This window comes from Triticum aestivum, chromosome 4A (genome assembly GCF_018294505.1).
Source record: "Triticum aestivum cultivar Chinese Spring chromosome 4A, IWGSC CS RefSeq v2.1, whole genome shotgun sequence".
Classification (NCBI taxonomy): domain Eukaryota; kingdom Viridiplantae; phylum Streptophyta; class Magnoliopsida; order Poales; family Poaceae; genus Triticum; species Triticum aestivum.
Genome location: NC_057803.1, coordinates 103,672,493 through 103,696,095, shown reverse-complemented (window position 1 = coordinate 103,696,095; position 23,603 = coordinate 103,672,493). Strand labels below are relative to the sequence as shown.

The window sequence follows — 23,603 nt, the reverse complement described above, 5'->3', positions numbered from 1 at the left end:
GCGGCGTGTAGAAATTCAACCAGCAGAAAGGCTGCTTTGATGCTTAGTGCTTCGGCCTTTGTTTTCAATGCAAGTGTTTTGGGGTTGTCCAAACTTTTCAGCAAACTGTCGGTTGGCCTCGACAGCAGAAGGGTGCCTTGTTTCAGGACGGGAGACCGCACGCGTCAGGTTTTATTCGGTCGGCGTCGGTTTTTAGGTCCTCATTTTGACTAACGAAAATGTGCTATAGTGTTCTTTTCAAAAAGAGGAAGAGAATTCCTCTTTGGTCTATATATATATCATCAAAAGCATGTCATCTGATTCGTATTCAAATGAAAATGACACGTGTGTAACATGTTGACGAGTCAACTCACCGAGATATATAATTTACCATGCATTTGCAGTACACACACTCTTACTCACGACTCACATCCTGAATAACTGACAGGACACGGAGCTCATTTGAACTGAACTAACACGAGAAAGGAGCCGCCGCAACGTCAAACTGACACGAAACCAGCACAAAAATCATATCCCAGAGAATGATCTGCATTGATACCGAATAGAACACCGTGAGTGAATGCATAACTCAAAGTATAGCCGAATGGAATTTTGAACATCAGGAATTACTAAAGGGCAAAAGTGGATTCTAGCCACAGATACAACACGGACGACTAAATACATGCTCCGAGTTCAAAAAGGCAAACAAAGACGACCAATTTGAAAGGTCAAGTAACATTATTTTTCTGTTTTTGTGGAGAACATATCCATTGCCATCACATTATGGTGCTACCAGCCTACCATGCTGCTGTCCCTCCGAAAGCGATGTGAGTGGTCATTCAAAAATTTCGAGAAAAAACTTTAGATAAATCATTTATATAATCTAGCCTCCTGCATAAAGTATAAAGAGAAAACTATAAATATTAGCTTTATGTTTATCCTTTTGCCCTCATAACAAATTTTCTATTTTGGGTCACCGATTCTAGACCAGATTTTTGTAAGATATTATATGACATGTTAGATTGATTTTATATCCATGTTATCGGAACTCTCAAAGAACAACTGTATCATTTTCCCAGGGGTGGCAGGCCCTAACATGATCTGATGTTTTCTACCTTCCTGTTACCAACCAGTCCCAAAGAAAATACAGAGGCCCACATGCGTTTGATGCAAATTTTTAGCTGCTCTATTAACATCTGCCAGCTGGTATGACCACGATCCTTCCATTTCTGAAGGATGCTAAGAATGTAAGCAAACTGTGGTGAATTTGTCTTTTTTGTCTGGAAATCTAGATCAGATTCATCTAACAAATTATATGACATGATAGACCATTCCATGTCAATGTTGTCGGAATTTCCAATGAAGGATTGTACAATTTTTTCGAGGGGTGACAGGACCTGATATGTTCTCATGTTTCTACCTTCCTGTTATGTACCAAATAGACACAAAGAAAAAGACAGAGGCCCACATGCGCTGGATGCAAATTTAGCTGCTCTGTTAACATCTGCCAGCTGGCATCACCTCCATCCTTCCATTTCTGAATGATCAAGAACGTAAGAAGATTGGGTGGTGAATTTGTCTTTTTTGTTTGGAAATCTATGCCAGATTCAAATAACAAATTATATGACATGATAGATTGATTCTATGTCAATATTGTTGGAATTTTCAACAAAGAATAGTATAATTTTTCATGGGGTGGCAGGACCTGAAATGTTCTCTCTACCTTCCTGTTATATACCAAAATGTCACAAAGAAAAGATAGAGGCCCACATGTATTCTGTGCATTTATTTTTCGAGAAACATGTTCTATGCAAAATTAGCTGATGTGTTAACATCAGCCAACTGGTATAGCCATCTGTGAATGATTATGAGAATGTAAGCGGATTAAGTGGTGAAAATGATGTTGTATAGAGCAGTAATCATATATTGTTGACACTGTCCACATTCCCCTTGTCAACAAAATAATCATCTTAAGAGAAATGCATATGTGACTTTCGACGAGCGTGCATGTAAGCATTGGTCGACGTGGCATGGAAGCACCGTAACAGGAGAAAACACCAGATTAATTCTCTGAGGGTGGAACCCAAGTGTAGCAATAAAAAGTAATTAACATGCTTATGGGCACTTGAACAGTATTGTATAACCATGATGCTCACTTCTAATGCACAATCCAGGGTTTAGCTTTCTTGAATTCAGAAAGACAAGCAGACTAGGCCAATTGAACAAAAAATTAGCTGTATGGCAAAATAAAAGTGTATTGCATATAAAAATGCGCTATATGGGGTGAGCTTTGGCTAGAGCATCCATCTAACGTTATGTCAATGCCGACGGTGAAGTCTTAGGACAAGAAGCGCTAGTGCATAGCGGACAGTTAAAGCAATTAGATCACTGCACAACATTGTTTGAGATGGTTTGCGCATACACAACGCAGGCCTCCATAAGCGTAAGTGCACAGTGGACGGTTAAAGCGCGCTTATAATATCAAGAGAGACCGGGGTAGACCAAACTTGACATGGGAGGAGTCGTAAAGAGAGATCTGAAGGACTGGAATATCACCAAAGAACTAGCCATGGACAGGGGTGCGTGGAAGTTAGTTATCCACGTGCCAGAACCATGACTTGGTTTCAAGATCTTATGGGTTTCAACTCTAGCCTAACCCAACCTGGTTGTTGTGGTTGTTGTTGTTTGTTTCTTGTAAAACTAATGAACTCAGTATACCATTTTTTCCAGTTATTTTTATCCTGTTTTTGTGACCTTGATGGCCGAATTGAGGGTTTATATATCTGTAAAGTTGGGCGCGCCTCACGCCTTTAGTCTAAAAACATGTAGTTTGTCAGATATTTTCAAAAGAAAAACTTTCATATGTTTGTGTGAGATGTTTCTTCCTTTGATCCAGTATGACAATGCATCTAATGGCATAACACGTAATAAAGTTTGTTGTGACACCATAAATATTCTTTTTTTTAATAGTTGGTTGAACCATGGCTATCTACCGTTTATTCGTGTGGGGATACACGCTTTTCAGCATAGGCTACTGTAGCTCATCATATTTTTAATCCCACCTAGCACACAAACGCAAAGCACAACACATGGTAAAATCGTTAAAAATACATTAAAAGAAAATCTGTATTTTGTTTGACATTGTATGTGTTCACGTCTTCTGTATGGGTGCAAAATTTTATGAATAAATGATCCATTTTGTGCTCTGGGAGATAAAAAAGCACAAAACCGGTGCTCTAAAAATGTAAATATTGGATACTACGCACTTTAATTAGACTTTGGATATTGTGCACTATACTCATTGAGTTCACAATGCTGTATGGATCTCGAGATACCAAAATCCGCATCCTGCGGTTTAGAGATATGGACCAGCTGAACCATGGGTCAGCAAACCCCCTCTCCATTTTTCTGCTCTGTGGCTGAAGTACAAATTTCTGATAGTAGCATATACGGTGGTTGAATACTATTTTTTGAGGTGTGCATGAATACGTCCATATGCGAGTGTCATGGTTCTTTTGTATCCATAGTACAAAATTCGATGTGTTGGTTCTTTTGTATTTGTCTTCTGTCTAGAGTTTTCTTGTAAAAATGATGAACTCATAGAACATTGCTACTATTAGTTTATCCTGTTTTGCTATCTTGATGGCCGGTTTGGGACTTCATATCTGTAAAGCTGGGCACGTCTTCCATCTAAAAACATGTTTCTGTGAGATATTTTTAAAAGAAAAACTTTCAAATGTGAGTGTGAGATGTTTCTTTGGTCCAGTATGACAATGCATCTGATGGTAAAACATGTAATAGAGTTTTGCTGTCACACCGTAAGCATTTTACCCGCGGCTAAAGTACAAATTTCTGCTTGTAGCATATACGGTGGCTGAATACATTTTTTTTGGGAGGTCTGGTCGAATAATTTTGCTAGTCATATTCTAGTGCTTGGTAGAAAATGAGACAAACTCACCAATACTAAATTTGTAATATTGGATCTAATATTACTGCCATTCCAAGAAGCAAAGGCAGAAAAGCTAAGAATTGCTCACCGAGGTTACAGAAGAACCAGCCATGGGTTCTCACACTGAGGTTACTGAAGAAGCAGTCATCGTCGATTTCTTTTCTTTCCCCTGGCCTTGGCCCTCTTCTGCCTCGCCTCCTCTTTCTGCCTCTCAGCCTCCTCCCTCTCAAACTTCTCGCTCTCCCTCTTCTGCAAGAAGTCCTGCACCGCCAGATAGATCACCTGAATTTCCAGCAAAAACACAAACCAGAAAATACCTACGAAATCAGCACCGAAATCCAAAAATAACACTGTCCATCAACGCAATTCGCCACCATTCATTATTATTTTTTCGAAACAGAGGCAAAAGCTTTGCCTTTTTCATTAATTAAGAAGAAGATAGCTGCCCAGTTAATTGCCGGAAAACTGAGCGAAAACCGATACATCGAGGGCCAAGCCCACACTAGAACTCAAACACCTAACGCCCGACACCGCGGATGACGCCTCGCAACAAGCAAACCCGCGAAACCTCATGCGAACTACTCCCAAAATAAAAAATACCGTAGAAGAGGAAACAAAGCGGCGACTAACATGTTGCAGAGTTGACCCTCACGGCGGCACATACCACCTGGTTGGCATGTTTGGTCTGCTCCGCTTTGACAAGGCGAATCAATCCCTGGGTGATCGCAGGCATGGCAATGAGGCATTTGATCAGCTCGGTTAAGTCATGCAAAGTGTCACCTTCATCAATCGCGAAAGCGCAGCCTTTTGCAACAGCCTGTACTTCATCGGAGATAGAACTAGCTAGGCTGATCTCAGTGGTCACCACCGGAGCAACTAACCCCAAGGTCAGCGGCTGCATGGTGTTGCCAATGTCCTCAGTACCTTGGTCCCTGTGGTTTGCCACCAGCGCCGCCTGCGTCGTCGGCAACGACCCCTGCAGACCAACTGATGCCTCCGCCCGCTCCAGTAAGCTGGTTGCACGTGCCAACCACAAGCACAAAGAGTCCTCAAGCTTATGCAATGGACGGAGCGCCAGCTCCATCATGACCTGAGGATCAGAACCACTCGAGGCAAGCAAGGATTCAGAAGATTTTGCCACAACCTCATGATCAGAACTACCTCCACTAGAAGCTTCAGAAAACCTCACAGACTCGAGAACTTCAGCATGCACTACAGGAGCAACAACGGAAGCCCAAGAGCGGCTATCAGAGGACGGACATGGCGGAGCTGGAAAGGCACGCGCACAGCGGCGAGGAGCTCTGACGGAGGAGAGGCGAAGGCAACAATCCCTCTCACGGTGCCCAGAGCGGAGACATGTGAGGCATCGAATCGGGTCGCGGCAGAAGGCGGCCTTGTGGTCCGGAGCCAAGCAGCGGAAACATCGTCCATAGGTTCTCCGTCTGAAGGCCGCAGCTTGCACAAGCTTTGCAGATTGAGAAGCATGGTCACAACGCACATCGCCACGGGGACGACCCTTTCGTCCTACGAAAATCCAAGGACCTTCCCCAGGCTGAGCATCCACGGCCTGCGCTGTATCACAAGAAGACGGCACGGAAAAGCAAGAAGCTGATGACACACAATCCACAGCAGCATTCGTCGCCAGCGGCGCCAGCTCCCCCATCATTGCAGCGCCGGAAGTGAGGCCTTCGGCGACGGTCAGCGGCGTGCACGGCACGAACTCAGCATCTTCACCCGGCGACGACTGCGTAACCAAGGCAGCAACTTCGGCCCCATCCCCAACATCGGGGCAAGGCGGGATCTGCACACAGGGGACGACGCCATGTGTGGCCGCCGGATGCAACAGCAGAGCCAACTCCACCTCCTTCTCACCAACAACGGCTGTGCAGCCACTCTTGGCCCCAAGCAGAACCTCCGTCACATCTGCAGGAGCAGGGCTCCGGTCAGCCGGAGGCGACAGGGAGACGGAATCCAGATCCGCCTGATCTGGATCGAGCTGGGGGAGCCCAACTTTGGGGGACGCCCGAGGCTCCGGCGGCTCAGTGGAGACGGAGCCGACAATGGAGGCGGGGGCGGCGGGCGGCGGAGCCGGAGTGGTCGTCGACGCAGCCTTGGAGCAGCGCGAGCGGTTGATCTGGACCTCCCTCTGACCTCCATTCTCCGCTCGAATCCTACAGGCAGGGGGCCGCGGCCGTGGGCGAGGGAGTACGCGAGGCGCTGAGAGGGTGGCCGCCGCCGGTGAGGGCTGGTGGAGGGGCGCAGGGTCGGGGTCGGGGGAGCGAGCCGTTGCTGCTCCCATCTTTTCCTCGACGTCGTGGTTTATCAAAAAGAATTCGGCCACGTAGTTCCCACCATTCATTATTCAAGGGGGAGCGAACTGATTCGACAGACAACAAAGAACAGACGCGTCACGCACCCCGATTGTGAGGAGGGAGAGCCCGACGAACGAGACCGTGAGCAGCACCGACACCACGGTGGCGGTGATGCTGTCGTCGTCGGCGGCCACCCTCATCATGGCCTCGGTCTGCTCCACCTCTTCGATGGCGGCGGCAGGCGGGCGCAGCCTCCTGGCGAGGCGCAAGCGCCCGGTGCCTGCCCCGGCATTCCTACCACGGCGCGGAGCAGCGACGCACCTCGAGAAGAGCGCTGGCCTGGGTATCGCGGGTGGCGCGAGAGGGAGGGGAGAGAGGGAGCACGCTGCCGCCATTATCTTCCCGTCCCTCGCGCCAGCGGAAGGAAAGGGGATGCAAATGAACGGTCGGAACGAACGGGGAAATGGATGGGCCAATCTGGCGCTCAATGGGCCCGTACCGGGCAGAGTGGATGGGCCGAGGCCTGCCGTGTCGCGCGCCGAGCGGCCGAGAGAATTCCAGAGAAATCCATCCCCATCCAGACGAAGGAAACCGATGAGGACGCCACCGCTGTGCCGCGCGGCCGGACCCGTCCGCATTCGCCTCGCCAGTTTGTCTCTGACACGCACTCGAGGAAGAGAAAGCCAACGAACGAGCGCTCACCGCAACGCACTCGACTAACCGCGACACCGCAGCCCGGTGGTGGTTCCGCCTCGCTTCGCCGGCGGCGTCGTGGGATTGTGATTCGGGAGCGGGAGAGGTCCGGGATGGCCGGGGATCGGATGAGCTGGGCGAGGCTGCTCAAATGGAGCCTCTCCTACATGGACGGCGCGCGGCCTTCGCGCGACATCAGGTGGGGCGAAGGGAAAATGGAGGCTTTATGTCTTCTGCTGTTTTCATTTGGGCTGCGGCTGAGGCAAGCGTGTGGTGTGCTGTGTTGTGCAGTGAGGAGGAGCGGAAGTGGCTGGCGGAGGCGGTGGAGCGGCACATGGCGGAGGACGTGGTGGGCCGTCTGAGGGAGATCGCGCTGCTGATGAGAACCCCGCTCTCCGTCCTGGAGGCGCAGGGCATCACGCCCGAGGACATCGAAGGTACGGATCAGTCGTCGAGGATGAACGGTGGTCGATTGGTAGTATTAGCTTGGATTGTAGAGTTTTGATGATAGAGTAAGGATGATGGATGTGTGGAATTGTGGTGCTAACCATTTGCCCACCCTTGAAAAGACTGGAATATGCATGGTTCTGAACAATTTAGGTGAAACATATGCGATTCTGAATATTCCCAGCATTCTGAATATTCTGTAATTCGCAACATTGCGATTGGTATTCGTAATCCACACTTGCCGGTTGGCGACAGTGGATTTGTAGTATTAGAGTGGATTTGAGAATTTGGATAAACTGAGGATGCTGGATGCGTGGAATAGTGGTAACAATTTGCCCGCCCTTAGAAAGATTGGAATATGATTATTTTGAACAATTTTTAGGTGAAACATATGCGGCAGTTAGGAATGTTCCAGCATTCTGAATATTCTGTAATCCGTAACATTGCGATTGGTATTCATAATTCACCAAAGCTTTTCAGGTCAACGGGAATAAAACCCTTTGTCTCGTCCTTCAAAATGTTAGGCCTCTTTTGAAGATTGTCATTTGTTATAATCTTATCTTAGCCCAATAACACTAGTATTTTTGTTTGCCCTTGATTGGTGCTGATTAATTACTTGTGACCGTTGCAGATTTGCTCGCAGAGCTGCAAGTACATGTCGAGTCTATCGACATAGCAAATGGTATGTCTGATCATTGTTATATTTTTACATTCCTTGCTACTCATGGAATACCATGGTCCAACTATGGTGTATGAATTGGCTTAGCATGGGAGGCATAAGTCATATCCTTTTGACGTCCTCTTGGGATACTCACGCAGCCACGCAGAGATCTCAGTCAAGCAATGTCCTTACACAACATTTTTTACTATTCTAATTTCTAAACAATTGAAGTCCCAGTGTCCACTGAACTTTCTGATTTCCGCAACTCATCCTTAGTACTCCGCTGCTACGGGTTAGTGATCGTGAAAGCACTAAAGTTCTGCAGATGTATTGTTGTTATTATTATTATTGCATTTCTGTGACGTGAACTCGGATTTATTACCTTGAGTTGAACCTACAGTTCCATCTGTAGGAAACAAAGGTAGCACTTGGAAGACATACTTTACTGGTGTCAAACTGAAAACATTCACGTCACTGGATGATTCAAAGGGATATGTAGTTTCTCTTGAGGTGGCTAAACAAATGGATGGAGGCAACTGTAGTGGGTTTTGCCAATAAAACACTGCTCTTCAGGTGAATTCTCAGCTTCCCCTTCCACTATGCTAGTATTACAACTTCCAAGGGGAGCTGATCTGTTAGGGTCCAAAAGATTGTTGCGTGCCCAGAATTGTTTGATGAATGAATAGATCGATAACAAGCTTGAAATGCAGAAACAAGGGTCATGCAATCACCAAAGCATTGTGAATATATTGCCTGTGTGAGCTTTTCAGTTATGATTACAGGTCGTTGTTTATTGATTTCCCCGTTTGTTCCTCTGGTATGCTAGATCTGCATTCTGTTGGTGGCTTGGTTCCAGTTATTAGGTACCTCAGAAATACTAATGCACGCATCCGAGCCAAAGCAGCTGATGTGGTAACAACGGTTGTTCAAAACAATCCGACTAGCCAGCAGCTGGTCATGGAAGCTAGTGGTTTTGAGCCACTTGTATCCAATTTTACATCAGATCCTGATCTCACTGCACGCATAAAGGCTCTTGGTGCACTATCCTGTAAGTACTTTCCTCTTTCTGTTCAGATGCTGTACCCAATATGTGTCTGTTAAGTTTCTGGTTTGACAATTCGCTCTCATCATGTTCAGCCTTGATTCGGAACAACAAACCAGGAGTTGCTGCATTTCGTCTAGCCAATGGATATGCAGGACTGAGAGACGCCTTAAATACAGAGAGTGCAAGGTTTCAGAGGTAACATAATTGATCTAGCCCGAGTATATTCGCCAAATGTCCCGCTAGCATGCTTGTGACAGACACGTGTCTTCTCTGACAGGAAAGCACTAAGCCTGACTCACCATCTGCTCAGTGAAAGCCATTCCGATTGCTCGGTATTTGCACAGCTAGGATTTCCTCGTCTTATGATGCGTTTGGTATCCAGTGATGACTCTGGTGTTCGAGAAGCGGCATTAGGAGGCCTGCTTGAGCTTGCAAAGGACACAACACTGGGGAATAGGAGTTTACTAGCAGAGCAGGACAGGCTACGACGGCTTCTCTGGGGGCGTATACAGAGCATAAGGATGATGGCTCCTGAAGATCTTGATGCTGCACGAGAGGAAAGGCAACTCGTTGACTCATTGTGGATTGCATGCTACCATGAGCCATCCACACTTCACCGGGAAGGATTTGTCGTTCTGCCTGGAGAGGAATCTTTTGAACAACCTCCTGATGTGGCTGGTAGATTCTTCGAGCCACTGCGCCGAGCTCCATTGCAGAGGGCACCTCCTAGTCCTGATGAGAGATCAGATCCAGGAAATGGAACTGCGGGAGGAATTATGCTGCTTCTAGGTCCAGCAGCAGGTAACTCAGAGTAACTGATCAAATTGATCATCCTGAACTGGGCACCTACGTGAACAGGAGAGACTAGGCGTTTGATGTCCTTTATCTATAGCTAGAAATGTCAGGGCTAGTTCTATCAACTGTGTAATTCGAGTCAATAATCCGAGTCTGAAGTGGTATCTTGTTGTTGAGTGTTGTGTATAATTTGCAGTCTGCAATAATGTCACCCTATGCTCGAGTATGTGTATGTAATTGTAATGTGTTGTCTAAATATTGACAGTCGTATGTACTAATATGAACCATAATTACCAATAAATATTGCAGAAGTCATTATGTAGGTTTTGTGGAAAGGAGGTGACGGAGCGAATGAACTAACCAGAGCTCGACATTGCACATGCTGCTGCTATTCTTCCCACGCCATGATCACATAATTGTGCTACTGCTCGACAGTGCACATGATGTTAGAACATTACTAGTAGAGCCCTCAAACCCCTAAAAATAACTGTTTTTTTACAGTTTTCGTCGAAAAAAAGCCGTAGACTAGAACCCCTTAACCCTCAAACCCTCAAATTTTTTTAAAAGTCCAATCCTCAAACCCTTTCCCAATCCTCAAAAGTAAGGGTTGGGGAGCAAAACCTATCCCAACCCTCATTTGGCGGTTATACTCGCGCGGGAGGGAAAAATCCTCCCAACTCCCGCGTCCACGCCCGCGACCGCCGCTGCTAGTCGCCCCCGTCGCCGGCGGCCACCCCGTCGACCTCCCGCGCGCAACGACAACGTCGTTCATGGAGAATATTATGTTATAAGGGTTGGGTTTGAGAGTTCTAATCTTTGTCCCTGTTTTTCAATCCGTAAAAATGTATAAAAAAATTATTTTTGGACCCTTAAAATGCTAGTGAAGGTTTGAAGGTTCTACTAGTAATGCTTTTAGCCTGCTTATCGTTGCCATAGCTAGGACGTCTCTAGCCAGCTGCAACCGTCAAGCTTCTTCAGCCGCCGTCTCTTCACCAACCTTTTGATCTTGAGAACGTCGTTCTGCTTGCCAGCATCTGCCAGCGCGCCCGAGAGCAGCACGTAGCTCGCAGCGTTTTCTGGCTCGACGGTGCGCACGCGGGACGCCGCCAGCTCCGCGAGCTCGACGTTCCCGTGACTCCGGCAGGCACCGAGCAGCGCCCCCCAGACGAAGCAGTCGGGCTCCACGGGCATCGCCCTGATGAAATCGTGCGCCTCGACGAGCCTCCCGGCTCGGCCCAGCAAATGCACCATGCAGGCGTAGTGCTCCAGCCTCGGCACGATGCCGCGCTCATCTCGCATGCGCTGGTACAATGCCTTCCCGGCCTCGACCATGCCACCGTAGCTGCAAGCCGTCAGAACGGCGGTGAACGTCAGGTGGTCCGGCGTCGCTTCTTCGCCCAGCATCCGGTCGAAGAGGCTGACTGCTTCCCGGCAGTGGCCGGAATTCGCCAGCCCGAAGATCATGGAATTCCATGTCACGGTGCTCCTTTCTGCCATTTTGTCGAACAAGCGGCACGCTTCGTGCACAAGCCCGGACTTGGCGTACATGTCGACGAGCGCGCTGCTCACCGTGAGCTCCTGCTCGACACCGGTCACGACAGCGTAGCCGTGGACCTCCTTCCCATGCTTTGTGTCACCGACTCCGGCAAATGCTGGCAAGATGCTACTAAGCGTGGCCGAGCTTGGCAGGACACGGGCGCCACCGGCCACCATTTCCCGGAACAGGGTTCGCGCTCTGCCGTACTGGAAGTTCAGCACCGAGCCAGAGACGAGCGTCGTCCATGTCACCACATCTGGCTGGAACCCGTCCTCTTGCATGGCGCCGACCAGATCGCTGGCCATTCTGCCATCGCCGGCCATGGCAAAGCCCGACACGGCAGCATTCCAGGTGACCAGATCGGGGCTCAGGCCGAGGCCCCGCATCTTGACAGCCAGCGCCAGCGCGTGCTCTGGAAGCCCGTGCCGCGCGTAGCCCGCGAGCAGCGCGTTCCAGACGACGAGGTCTCTCGCCGGCATTTCATCGAACACCTTGCGGGCGCTTGGAATGAGGCCGCACTTGGCGTACATGTCGAGCAGCGCGGTCGCGACGACTTTGTCCGAGGCGAGGGCGGGGCGCGTGAGCACGAGCGCGTGGATGAGGCGGCCGGAGGCAGCGTCGGCGAGGTGCGCGCAGGCGCGGAGGGCGGTCGGCACGGAAGCAGGGTAGGGGTCCACCGTGCCGGCGATGCTGGCCTGGAGGCTCAGGCGGGTGAAAAAGAGATGGAGCGCGTGGCCGTGGCGACCTTGCCGGGAAGAGCTGGCGAGCTGCTTCATCCATGAGCTAGTTTCGGCTCCGCGCATTTGCTTGCCGACTCGAAGGCCCTCTCCACAACTCCACTTCCGAAGTGGGTGAAGTTGTAGTTGAAAACCGCGAGCAGCTATTTCCTGAATTTCGTGGAGCTGGTGGAATTCCGAACAGCCTGAAATACACACTCGTATTTTCAGACTGCGGAGTCTCGAAGGTAGTTCAGTAGCAAATGCAGATTGTGGTATGTATCAATGGCATCTGAAATGATTGTGCTGGGTTTGTGGTTCGTAGATGACAGGTATGGTTTTCTCCTCCAAAGTTTTAGTCGTGTGATGGTGCCAGAGCTGGAGTTTGATGGCGTGTTCGGATGATGTCATTGTTTGATTTGTTCAACGGTAATGGTTTTGCCATTGATGAGCTACCTTGAAGGTCCGCAAAGTTGCATATCAGCGATAGAGCCGCATCGAGCTTGGTGTGAAGGTGATTCGTCATTTTTTTTCCTTTGGTTACTTTTGTGGTGGTGTCAGTGGGAAGTGACAGGCATTGATGTCAAGCTTAGATGATTCTTCGGTCTTGATTGTAATTTTACTTCTTGACTAGTATTTCTTTGTGTAAAGGCTAGCATTTTATTGTCTTTTTTATTTTTTTAGGTCGGTATATAAATGGCTTGTACTATCATCCTATGATATAATGAAACACGTATTACTAAGAAAGAAAGAAAATCAATAACTTTATTCTAAAGCATAATCGTCTTATTGGGGTTTTGGACCTCGGAAAATCTCTCCAACAACTACCCTTGTCGATTGGCGATATGCCGGTGACTGACATCTTGTCGTCTTCCTCCTCCTTCGGATCTCCCTCGAATGATCTCCTCCCTAATTCCCCCTCTTCCTGATCTCTTCCCCAGTTCTCCTTCTCCCGCTCTCTCCCTTCCGATTCCTCCCCTATATCGTTGCTTCTATACTCACCTAGACTGGCCTTCCTTCCCTATATTTTCTGAAGGGCCTTCCTTCTCTATTTGGGTTGTTGCTTGCCGATTTCGCTTATCCCAGCGGCAGCGGCCGATCCCCACATTCGCCCACCTCACATATGCTCTTCTCTCGTATTTGCCTTCCCGCTTACGCTGGCCCCTATTCCCACCCTGCCACTCGTCTCTGGTTTCTCTCCCTTCTTGATCGGGCCATTCCATCGTCCCCTACCCTCTCCACACCATATCAGTCACTCCCGACAGTCTCTTCTAGCACTGGTTGCCGGATTGCCCCTCTACGATGGTCCCGTATGTGTTGAAGGTCACACTGGGAGAATCTTTCAATCTCTAATTGAGAAGTGACACTGGGCTCTTACTTGCCACCGGCACCATGAAGATGATCACATGGAATTGTCAGGGTATGGGGTGGGGACTCCGCAATGAGTGTATGTCGTTCCTGGCAAACCTCATCCACTCCACATTGGCACTGGTAATTTTTACTTCAAAAATTAAATCCTCTAAAGTTTCCTCCAATGATCTTATAAACTGTTTTGATATCTTCAATAGCATTGTAGTTCCTTCAAGGGGATCTTTTGGAGGATTATGGCTGATGTGGAATGATGAGCTGAATGTCTATGTGGATAGTGCCTCATTTTATGCTATCTTAGCAAATGTAGTTCATATAGCCACGGGTATTGAGTTTGGTTTTGTATGTATCTGTGGAGACCCATACCACTGCCAGACTAATGTAATATGGGAGCGCGTTGAGAATTTTGTGCATGATAACCTATGTAAAGCCTATGATATGTATGGGAGACCTTAACGATATCATGTATGATGTAGATAAATGTAAAGTCAACGTAAGTTATTACCGTATGACTGCTTTCCACACTTTGGTGAAGAACCGTGGTCTCTTTGACATCAGTTACAGCAGTCCGACTTATACTTGGCGCACTAGACAACATACTTTCAATCCTCTTTACCAACATTTAGACCGTTATCTTATTAATTCTGATTGGTGTGTTGTTTGCCCTAACACGAAAGCGCTTAATTTTCCGATTATTTTGAGTGACCATGCTCCTATTATATGGCAGTTTCGTAGGCCGAAACAATCGTTTAAGTTTGAGAATTGGTGTTTAATGAAGAGTGATTTTCAGGCTCATGCCAAAGCAGCTTGGAATATCAACAGGAATGCACCGTTTTGTGTTATGACTAATGCTTTTGCTCTATATTAGAGAAAATTGACATGCTACAACAAAGAGAATTGTCGTGTTGTAGCACAAAAGTTGTCATGCTACATGATGCAAAAAAAAGATTCAAAAAGGGATTCCATGTATAAAAGCCTAATACACAGGAGTTGCCATGCTCTAGATAAAATTAAAGTAAAAGTGCCACTACTTCAGGATTTCCATCTATAGACAACACATGAAGTTGTCATCTGAATGAGATCTGGAGGGAAAGAGTAAGCAGCGATGCGGAAGGAGAAGGGATTGACCGGTTTGAGCTGTCGCGCGAGGGGAAAATGAAGCAAATGGTTTGCGCCACAGGGGTCACCATGTCGTGGATCGACACACCACGATGTGTCGCGCCAAGAACATTCCCAGAGAACGAGAACGTTCGTTCATTATGATTTCCGAAAGTGAATGTCTTATAGAGTTATGCTTGTTTTGTTTCATAGATAATTGGAACCAACGCAATTCCAAAATATTTCGCCACCCGTAAACACTTCTTTTTAATAGATGATGGAAAAAGGCAAATCATTTACCCCGCTAGAAAAGTATAATAACAAGAGTAACAGAGAAAACTTGTGCAACACTTTACATAGTACCAAAGTGTCTTAAAACATCCAGATGAAGACTAACCCCATTACGCCTGGGGTTCAACATTGTGATGATTCGACATTGGCTGATTCTTGGACAAATCAATTGGGCGATAGGTCGGGTCGCAAAAGTGCTTCTCTTCGGCAGTAAAAGAGACGACTTCGAGTGCACTATTTTTCATGTCAACCGCAACCTGCCATTCCTCGTCGTGTCCAGGATACATGATTCGCCTGAATATCATGTAAAGAACATCGTCGTCCATGCTCAGGGTGGGGCCATACCAAATAAGGTTGCTCCAGGATAGCTTTTCTGCCTTGACTTCCGGCAGCTTATGCTGTAAAAAGGAGTGCATTTCATCACTTAACGGGATGTCGTCGGTGTCCACGGTACAGCCGGCATGCCAGTCCCCTGAAGAAAGCATCATATTCCAAGCAGTCGCCTTCCAGCCGAAGTCGACACGTCTACCCTCCAGGTCACGCCATCGTCCTCGTCGCCGTCTTCGTCTCCATGAAAATGTATCTCCACAAACTTGAGCAGGTCGCCGACGCAGACGACGTCCCGTAGCGACCGAGCGGAGCACGCCGCGAAGCGATGCTCGTTGCCGGGCGTCGGACCGGGCAGCGGGACGAAGCGCGTGGTGAAGCCCTCGTCGTCGTCGGCGAGGTTGCACACCACGATGCCCCACCAGAGGTCCACCCAGCCCAGCGAGTCTGCCCCGACGGCGATCACCTTGTCCGTCCTGTGGCTCCACACGTAGTTCTGGTCGGTGCGGGGGTCGAGCGGGGCCAGCCTCGTGCTCCAGGCCTTGGTCCTGGACGAGTAGAGCAGGAGCTCGTATAACATAACTGAAAATTATATTACGCTGTTTTAGGACACTGAACAGCTGTCGGTTTGTAGTACTCCCTCCATTTTAAAATATAGTACGCCTGCATTTTTCGAGGTTCAACTTTGATCATAAATTTAACCAACAAAACCAACTGCGACGGGAGAAAAAATTATAATATAACTGAAAACTTCTTTCGAATACGAATTCACTGATATAGTTTTTACTCCCGTTACAATTAGTCTTGGTAATTAAATTTACGATCAAAATTAAAGCACAAAAATAAAGGAAGCACTACATTATGAAATGGAGGGAGTACTTCCTCCGTCCCAAATCCTAAAGTCAAGACACTTCAGACAAAATAAGGGTCCTAAAACCAAGACACTTGGGGCCGTTCGGTGTCCCTCAGCTCCCGGAGCTTAGAAATTTCGACACTTGGGGCCGTTCGGTGTCCCTCAGCTCCCGGAGCTTAGAAATTTCAGGGCAGGCAAAACAATGCTCCCCAGCTCCACGTATTTTGAGGAGCTGATGGATTGCCGAACAAACCCTTAATTTGGGACACAGGGATAGTTTCTCTAAATTATTAGGAAACTAATCAACCTATACTTCGAACTGCAAACAGCACCGATATACAAACAAGAAACCCTCATATTGGTTGAACACATATTAGAAACGATTAAAAGATGAACAGGTGAGTTACCACCCACCATAAGTTAGCTACATCGTATAATAAATACGTGAAAGGCGCAACACTGCATTGTCAATTAAGCTAACCGACTGAACAACAAAGTGTTACATGGAAACAAATTGACCATGACACAAAGCCTTGCCAAAACATATTCCTTGGTAACACTAGGAGCTCAGCTTTCATCTATTCAACCAGCTTCAAGCTCTGCAAAACAAATCTTACTTCCTACTACAAGCAAACAACTCACCCTGACACTAACTTATCTCTCTTCCTCACCAAAGGAACAAAACTTCATTATTCAGCAGAACACAAGCCACCTGCCCGCTCACACCCACATGCATAGCCACTTCGAGACTCAACGCCTCAATTATGCATTAAACATCCCGTCTTGAAGATGTGTGCTTAATGAAATGCACTCAGAATCTCTCGCCAAATCTGAAGAAGACGGTTCCAGCCCCAGTATTGTGATCTACGATGTACTCTCCTCTTACCAAACCAAGCTTGACGCCAACACCATAAGAAGATCCATGGCCAACGCGTCGGAAGAACTCAGTAGGGTTCCCTTTCACATCCTTGGAACTCCCAAGGTCGGTGCCATGCTCAGCAAATCCATAAACATATGTGTTCTTCACGGGTATGCGCACCTCACCAGCAACCTGTGTGGATTAAGAGGCAAATAAACATGAGTTGCCAACAAAGCAATGACCAACATATCTTACACTAAATTATGTGATGACACATGTCAATTATTTCAACTTGTCCAATCTAATGAAATAAATCAAAAGAAAAGCAGTAACTCACAAAACACAACATTATTGATGTGAAAAATGATGCATCAGACTAAATTCCAAGGTTCTGTAGTAATACTCACCTCCAGAACATTCCTAGATGCACCCAGTTCACCCATACCGTAGCCCCTAACTGAGTAAGGCCCTCCAAGTGTAAATGCATCATAGCTTGGCAGATCTCCTACACAACCTGCATAATGACCATGAAGAACCAACACAGCTGGCAGCGGCTTGCCAACACCTTTCTCTTGATTATTTAAATTAATGAACTTTGTCAATGTAAGCTGATGACGGTTGAAGAGTGGGCTTTTGCTTCCGATGCCAAGACCTTGATCCAACTGCAGTTAACAAGAAAATTCTCATAAGAATATATCGCCATGGAAAATTTTCTACGAGCACATGATGGTATTAGACAGTAACAGAGACAAGTTCACAGGCTTGCAGAGCTAACAAAACATTTAACAAATAAACTACAGACTGTTTGCTTTGTGTTTTAAGAAACATAAGGCTGCAGGTCAGCATACCTGGAAAATACATCTGTCGCCAATGACTGCACCGTTTACAAATTCTGTATTGTCTCGAGTAATATTTGCTTGTAGAAATGCCATTCGATCTACACCAGTACCACTGAGGGTTGTGGGAGGTCCATCCATGCTCAAGCCGCCACTAGGCATTGCCCGAGAACCATGTGTACAGATACTGTTGGTTTCATCACGTGTTGTGATTTCTTCCACCACGAGGCCATATGTGAATTTGCTCTGCCTTGTGAAGCTCTGAAATCCATAAGTGTATTTTCCTCATGTTAGAGACATTTCTTGAATAGTAGTTTATGAAAAACAAAAGAAGTACAAGGTGATATCAATTTGTGCAAACCTCTGTTATGTTGGCTTTAAATCCAACTCGGTCAACCCACACAGGTGGAGCTTCATCCATATTGGGGCCAGCAACAAAGACAGGACTCAATTTCCTGGTGTTGAAGCAGCTAGTTTTGAAGGTGCGGTTCTTATTACGGTCATCCACGCCGTCCAAATACGGATGGACATATTCAAGCTTGAATGAAAGATCATCCTAAGGACCCACAAAACACATGGATAAGCACATACATGTGGAAAAACAAAATTCAGAATTGATAAAACTTCTCAGGAAGGAATGCTAGATCCATATTAGGTTATCTAACAACTGACAAATACATGGCCAGAACGAAACGAATCAATTCTTGTTGATGGTGCTAGCACGTTAGCAGACATGTATTGTGTGTCTTACACAGGGCTGCACTTTATCTAACAGTTACAACATGGCAATTGAAGTTAAATTCTGTTTAAGGATTTTGCAGACAAAAGTGTAGACATGTACAGATGTACACTTCCGAGATGGTAGCGTGATAAAGAAAACAGGTAAATATCGGAACATGCTTAACTTATCCTGCGAGTCTATGCCAAAAAAGATTCCTCAATGAATTAGCAGACATGTATGTGTGTCTTGCACAGGGTTGCACTTTATCTAACAGTTACAACATGGACTATTCTTTTCTTTTATATCGTAGCAGGCAATTAAAGTTAAATTTTGTTTTAAGGATTTCACAGGAAAAAGTGTAGACATGTACAGATGTACACTCCCTAGATGTTATCGTGATAAAGAAAACAGATAAATATAGGAACATGCTTAAATTATCCTGCAAGTCCTTGCCAAAAAATATTCCTCAATGAATTATCTAACAGTAATTATAAGCAAACAATCAAAAACCACAAGAAAAGGATAACACATCACCAACTAACCTGAGGGTTGAGCAGGTTACTGGATGTAACGGAACCAACAATGGATCTGTTAAGACCATAGATGTTGCGGTGTTCAAATGACACAGTTCCTCCAGGTTGAATGGATGCCTAAAAGAATTTTTTTATCAGATACACTGGCGCATAACAGGATTGCAATGTTCTGTAGTTTACTCATTAGTCATGTATTTTAAATGAAGAATTCGCAGAGAACAGAAAGCTGCAAAATCAGTAGGTATATTACCAGGGTGGGCCTGCCTTGACGTCCAGGTACAATACTCCACTCTGTGCTTACTTCAGCAGACTTTGGTTCTAGTTCCTTAAGCTTAATTTCAACTACAATACCACCTTCTTTTGTCTCATCAGGACGTGGATTCACTTCTATATTGGAGAATAAAGCGAGCGAATTTATATTCTTCAGGGCTTGCTTTCCTGCTCCAATATTAAAGATATGACCAGGTCGAAGCTGTAAGAGCAGTAGAAGTACAAGTTAAATGCTGAAGTCCCAGAAATAATAACAGATAATCCATTGGAAAACAATGATAGCAGCAAAATGAGCATCTGAGAATCGTGATCAAATTCAATATCAGTCAGCACAAGAAAACACTCATCTTTATTGAAGGCATGCACAAGGAGACCATACTAACAGTAGCAGTAAGTATGAAGCAAAAAGTGGTCTGTCATACTACAATCATCAAACCATGCATCATGAAAGGGTATGGTCTTGGCTGCTACTCTTGTAGCTAAACAGCACATTAACAAAATTACACAGAAGCACTAAAAGAAAGTTTCCAACTGTCAAGATAACCCAAGGACATCCTAGTTCAACAGGATATTGGAACATAGTAGTGCTAATAAAACTCCCATGTTTGTTTCATAAGCTAGTGGTACTCAGTATACCTGCTGGGGAACCCAACTGTCAAGAGAACCCAATGCCATCCTAATTCGACAGGATATTGGAACTACTACTACACATAAACCTTGCTAAAACGACTGACAAGTCACAACATAGTGCATTGGTCAAAATAAAATGTCAGAAACATCACAGAAGCTAAATTTACTCCACTATTCAAAATGAAATGCCACAGATATCACTAGATGCTAAACTTTAACATCTTAATTGACTGTACAACATCATAGTACTGCTAATAAAACTGTCCTCCTGTGTTTGTTTTAGACGCTAGTGGTGTGCGGTATACCTGCTGGGGCAGCTCCCGGTCAATGATAGGAATTTGGGTATTCCCTTCCACAAAATTCCCTAGCTTATCCTGGAACTGGTACTCCACTTTGGTTATGTTCCCCTCGACGACCTCACACACAACCTCACTGGTGTTAAGATTTCCAAAGTTCACCACTTGTGCGCATACAAAGCCCTCATTGTGGTACCATTTCTGAACATGGTCCCTGATCTTCTGCAGCATCCTGGCACTCACCTTCTCCTGTTTTTTCATCATTGCCAGAACCTCCCCTCGGACGGACTCTGGCAAAATGCACGGCATGGCGCCGCGGACACGCTGCTGGTAATCACGTTCCTGCTTCCGAAGGTAGTCCATCTTCTCCCTCTCAGTCATGTCCTGATCGAAGTCAGCCTGGCCCGACTGAGCCATAAGCCCAACATTGATGCACTTGAACTGCTTGGCTGCACTCCAGACGCTCTCTGTGAAGGAGACGGTGAGGCCAAGGGTGCCGTCAGGTTTGGCCTTCCCTTCTAGGTCAACCCGCTCGAACATGCCGCAGGAGACTAGCGTCTCGAGCTCCTTCAGAAGTTGCGACTTGGTGTACACGCCGCCTGGCTGCAGGGTAACCATCTCGAAGAAGGAGTCCTCTGGCCCGGCATCCGTGGCGCCACCTCCGCCAGGCGCGGCACGGTCGAAGAACTTGAGCTCCGACAACTTGTATCTCTTCAGCCCGCTCAGCTTCGAGAGCGGCACCGTGATGTTGGCCGGGAGGCCATGCGGGTCCCAGTCGGGCGACGACTTGTCGTCGGCATTCGCCGCGCCGGCGGAGAAGATCCGCGACCAGAAGCCCCCGCCGCCGCCACCACCACCGGCACCACCGCCGCCACCGCCCCATCCGCCTCCCCCGCCGAGGGGGCCCCCGGGGCCGCCCCCAAAGCCGCCAGAGGAGGCGAGGAGGAAAGCGCCGGAGGCGGCGGCGGCGATGGCGGAGCCAAGGGCAAGGTCGGTTTTGGAGGTCTTGGATTCGGATTTGGGGGCGGAGGATGAGACGGCGAAGGGGTTGTTTCGGGGCTGCGAGTTGTGCGATGCGGCGGCGGACATGGTGACGGGGCGCCCCCGGCCTCGCCGGGAAGGCCCGGCGGGCGACGGGGTGAAGAAGAGGCTCTGGGAGGTGAGCGCCATTTGGCTGCCGCGGATTAGGTGAGAGGGGGAGGGGAGGGGAGGGGGGCGAGGTCTTCCTCTCAGGCTGGAGCTGGGCAAGGGTTTCTTCCCTATCCTCTGCCCCCCGCTTCGCGTTTTTGTTGAGGGTTTAGCTGTGCTGTGCCTTTGCGTGGCGGCGTGCTGCCACCCGACTCCCCCATTGAGCAATGCTACATCTACGGGCTGGTTCTTACGTATCTTACGTAATGAAGGACATGGCAGTGTTTAATTGGATGTTAATTGAGGCCCAGGGCCCATCCTGAAAATCAGGGGGGGACGTTTAGTTATGAGGAAGGTAGATTACGTAGCGTACGTAAAAGAGTTACGTAGGTGTAGCATTTTTGCTCCCCCATTGGTGCCAACTGCCACCGGCCTATGGCTATTTTTTCTTTTAAATTAAATTTTGTTTGAGAGGCTTTTAAATTAAATTTTGATGCTGCTTTAGATTGCGAAAACAATATACCAATGTGTTGTTTTCGGAAAACCTAAGGTCATATACAAAGTATCAAATATCCTTACAAACACGCCCTTATAGAAAATAAAATTACATTTAAAAATCTTGAGGATATCAAAGTCTTCTTCCATCCTGAATCTACCGGCCACAAATTAAACTCATGAACTTGTAGAAGTAGCAGCTGAAAAATCATTAATGTAGACCAGGAGATGCTGGCGATCACAATCTACAAAGCAAATCATTGTCTCAGAGAAGAAAACACCATAAGAGCCTACAGAAACAGTTGGGTCTGGCTGAGCATATGCAAGCAAAAACCAACATCTGCATGTTGATTGGTTGCTTACATTGCATCAAGGCCAGATGGATGCATGTTGTTTGGTTGCATGTGTTTGTACTTTTGGATGAGCAGGTGCAAAGCACGACTGTTTGGCTGTGTGCAAGTACTAGGTCTGCTCACCCCTTACAAATATGGTGGACTTACCACCCATTTTGCAACACACAACACACTACGATCAGCCGCAGTAGAAGAATAGCAAGAACAAAGCAAAAAACACCAACAGCAGCAGAAGAACAACAAGAACAAAGCAAAAAAAACATCAACATCAACAGAAGAATAGCAAGAACAAAGCAAAAAACATCAACAGCAGCAGAAGAATGGCAAGAACAAAGCAAAACATATGTTCACAGTAGGACACATTATGATCAGATCATAGTAGAACAGGCAAATCATAAGTACTTCTAGGCATAAGTTTAAAACAGCAGGGCATTCTATGCCCCTGCTGGACCCAGGGTGTTGACACTTCAGTTCAGACTTGACAGACAAACTACATGGCATGCGTGATGTCCCTGACGCAGTTGTGCTTGGAGCACCAGACCATGCAGATGTTCGAGGTGTTGGCGTTGAAGATCTGCACCTTCAACCCCAGCACGGAGAGCCTGAAGACTAGGAGGTTACCTGGGACGATGTTGTGCAGACGGCAGTAGTCCTCCCAGCCGCGCCCGAGTACCATGTGCCCCTTGAACATCTACGCCTGGACTCAAAACTCGCACCACTTGTTGAGGCCGATGACCAGTGTAAGTGCATTTAGTGCCACCCCTAGTTGGTTTTGGAGTATTGACGACAAACCTGGTTGAGGAACTAATATGTTTGTGAGAATTGCAGGACAACACAGGTAGTAGTCCCTCATTGATTCGGTTTACCTACCGGAGATGACCCCTAAAAATGTATGAAGACATTGAAGACAAAGATGGTATGTGAAGATATTCATATTGAAGACTATGACAAGAGAAGACATCGCGTGAAGACTATGGAGCGCGAAGACTTAGTTGTTTCGTTGTTTCCTTTTCTTCTTTGTTGAGTCATAGGAACCACTGTACTGTTAAGTGGGGTCCCAGTGAACAAAGTCAGAGTGACTGAAGTGATGCTTAACCACAATCCTATGTCTTCGAGCGAAGACAATGAGAGCAAAACTTATCCAGAGTTGGATAAGTCAGCTTTACTTGTAGCCCAAGTAAAGTTGTCGCGTATGTTTGAAATCTGACTGTTGGAACACGTGTCAGTTCCTTAGTGACCGAGGGTCATTTCGGACAAATCAGGTCGGGTTGCCTAGTGGCTATAAATAGCCCACCCCTACACCATAAATTGGTTGGCTGCTCAGAGTTAGTGCACGGCTTTTGTTGTTTGAGAGCAACCCACCTCGAAGCCTTTGAGACAGAGAAATCCTTGCGAGGACAAAGCCCTAAAC

The 23,603-nt window shown here is 47.0% G+C and overlaps 4 protein-coding genes across 6 annotated transcripts; 1 reads left to right on the top strand and 3 right to left on the bottom strand.

Annotated features, from left to right (window-relative positions):
* Positions 1 to 276: 276 nt before the first annotated feature.
* LOC123085426 (uncharacterized) lies at positions 277 to 6,703 on the bottom strand. Of its 3 annotated transcripts, none has more exons than XM_044507059.1 (3): positions 6,345 to 6,703; positions 4,017 to 4,210; positions 277 to 526 (listed from the first exon to the last, which is right to left on the bottom strand). In XM_044507059.1, the coding sequence occupies exons 1-2, from the start codon at positions 6,633 to 6,635 to the stop codon at positions 4,073 to 4,075; spliced, it is 429 nt and encodes a 142-aa protein (XP_044362994.1). In that variant the 5' UTR covers positions 6,636 to 6,703; the 3' UTR covers positions 277 to 526; positions 4,017 to 4,072. The 3 variants fall into 3 exon arrangements, with proteins under 3 accessions (XP_044362994.1, XP_044362992.1, XP_044362993.1); XM_044507057.1 differs by lacking the exon at positions 6,345 to 6,703 and adding an exon at positions 4,559 to 6,336; XM_044507058.1 differs by lacking the exon at positions 6,345 to 6,703 and adding an exon at positions 4,559 to 6,336 and having other exon boundaries at positions 4,017 to 4,189.
* A 116-nt stretch (positions 6,704 to 6,819) lies between these two features.
* Positions 6,820 to 10,196, top strand: LOC123085427 (hsp70 nucleotide exchange factor FES1). The gene is made up of 6 exons (XM_044507060.1): positions 6,820 to 7,132; positions 7,225 to 7,370; positions 8,012 to 8,062; positions 8,868 to 9,089; positions 9,179 to 9,281; positions 9,364 to 10,196. Exons 1-6 carry the CDS (start codon positions 7,047 to 7,049, stop codon positions 9,899 to 9,901), a joined length of 1,146 nt encoding a protein of 381 aa, XP_044362995.1. The 5' UTR covers positions 6,820 to 7,046; the 3' UTR covers positions 9,902 to 10,196.
* Positions 10,197 to 10,201: 5 nt separating this feature from the next.
* On the bottom strand, positions 10,202 to 12,343 carry LOC123085430 (pentatricopeptide repeat-containing protein At5g59600-like). Its single transcript, XM_044507061.1, has one exon. It carries the CDS (start codon positions 12,219 to 12,221, stop codon positions 10,818 to 10,820), a length of 1,404 nt encoding a protein of 467 aa, XP_044362996.1. The 5' UTR covers positions 12,222 to 12,343; the 3' UTR covers positions 10,202 to 10,817.
* Positions 12,344 to 16,508: 4,165 nt separating this feature from the next.
* On the bottom strand, positions 16,509 to 21,565 carry LOC123085425 (protein TOC75, chloroplastic). The gene is made up of 7 exons (XM_044507056.1): positions 20,226 to 21,565; positions 19,271 to 19,492; positions 19,030 to 19,137; positions 18,128 to 18,322; positions 17,779 to 18,027; positions 17,338 to 17,592; positions 16,509 to 17,122 (listed from the first exon to the last, which is right to left on the bottom strand). The coding sequence occupies exons 1-7, from the start codon at positions 21,384 to 21,386 to the stop codon at positions 16,883 to 16,885; spliced, it is 2,430 nt and encodes an 809-aa protein (XP_044362991.1). The 5' UTR covers positions 21,387 to 21,565; the 3' UTR covers positions 16,509 to 16,882.
* Positions 21,566 to 23,603: the final 2,038 nt, after the last annotated feature.

Bases quoted from the DNA above. Each gene is read 5' to 3' on its own strand.
- LOC123085430 (XM_044507061.1), bottom strand. From the start codon at position 12,221: ATGCGCGGAGCCGAAACTAGCTCATGGATGAAGCAGCTCGCCAGCTCT.
- LOC123085426 (XM_044507057.1), bottom strand. From the start codon at position 6,287: ATGAATGGTGGGAACTACGTGGCCGAATTCTTTTTGATAAACCACGAC. The intron at 4,211-4,558 runs GTTAGTCGCCGC...CTGGAAATTCAG, and splicing joins GAGGGTCAACTCTGCAACAT to GTGATCTATCTGGCGGTGCA.
- LOC123085427 (XM_044507060.1), top strand. From the start codon at position 7,047: ATGGCCGGGGATCGGATGAGCTGGGCGAGGCTGCTCAAATGGAGCCTC. The intron at 9,090-9,178 runs GTAAGTACTTTC...CATCATGTTCAG, and splicing joins GGCTCTTGGTGCACTATCCT to CCTTGATTCGGAACAACAAA. The intron at 9,282-9,363 runs GTAACATAATTG...CTTCTCTGACAG, and splicing joins GAGAGTGCAAGGTTTCAGAG to GAAAGCACTAAGCCTGACTC.
- LOC123085425 (XM_044507056.1), bottom strand. From the start codon at position 21,386: ATGGCGCTCACCTCCCAGAGCCTCTTCTTCACCCCGTCGCCCGCCGGG. The intron at 18,028-18,127 runs GTTTGCACAAAT...TATGGATTTCAG, and splicing joins TTAAAGCCAACATAACAGAG to AGCTTCACAAGGCAGAGCAA. The intron at 17,593-17,778 runs GTATGCTGACCT...TGTTAACTGCAG, and splicing joins GCGACAGATGTATTTTCCAG to TTGGATCAAGGTCTTGGCAT.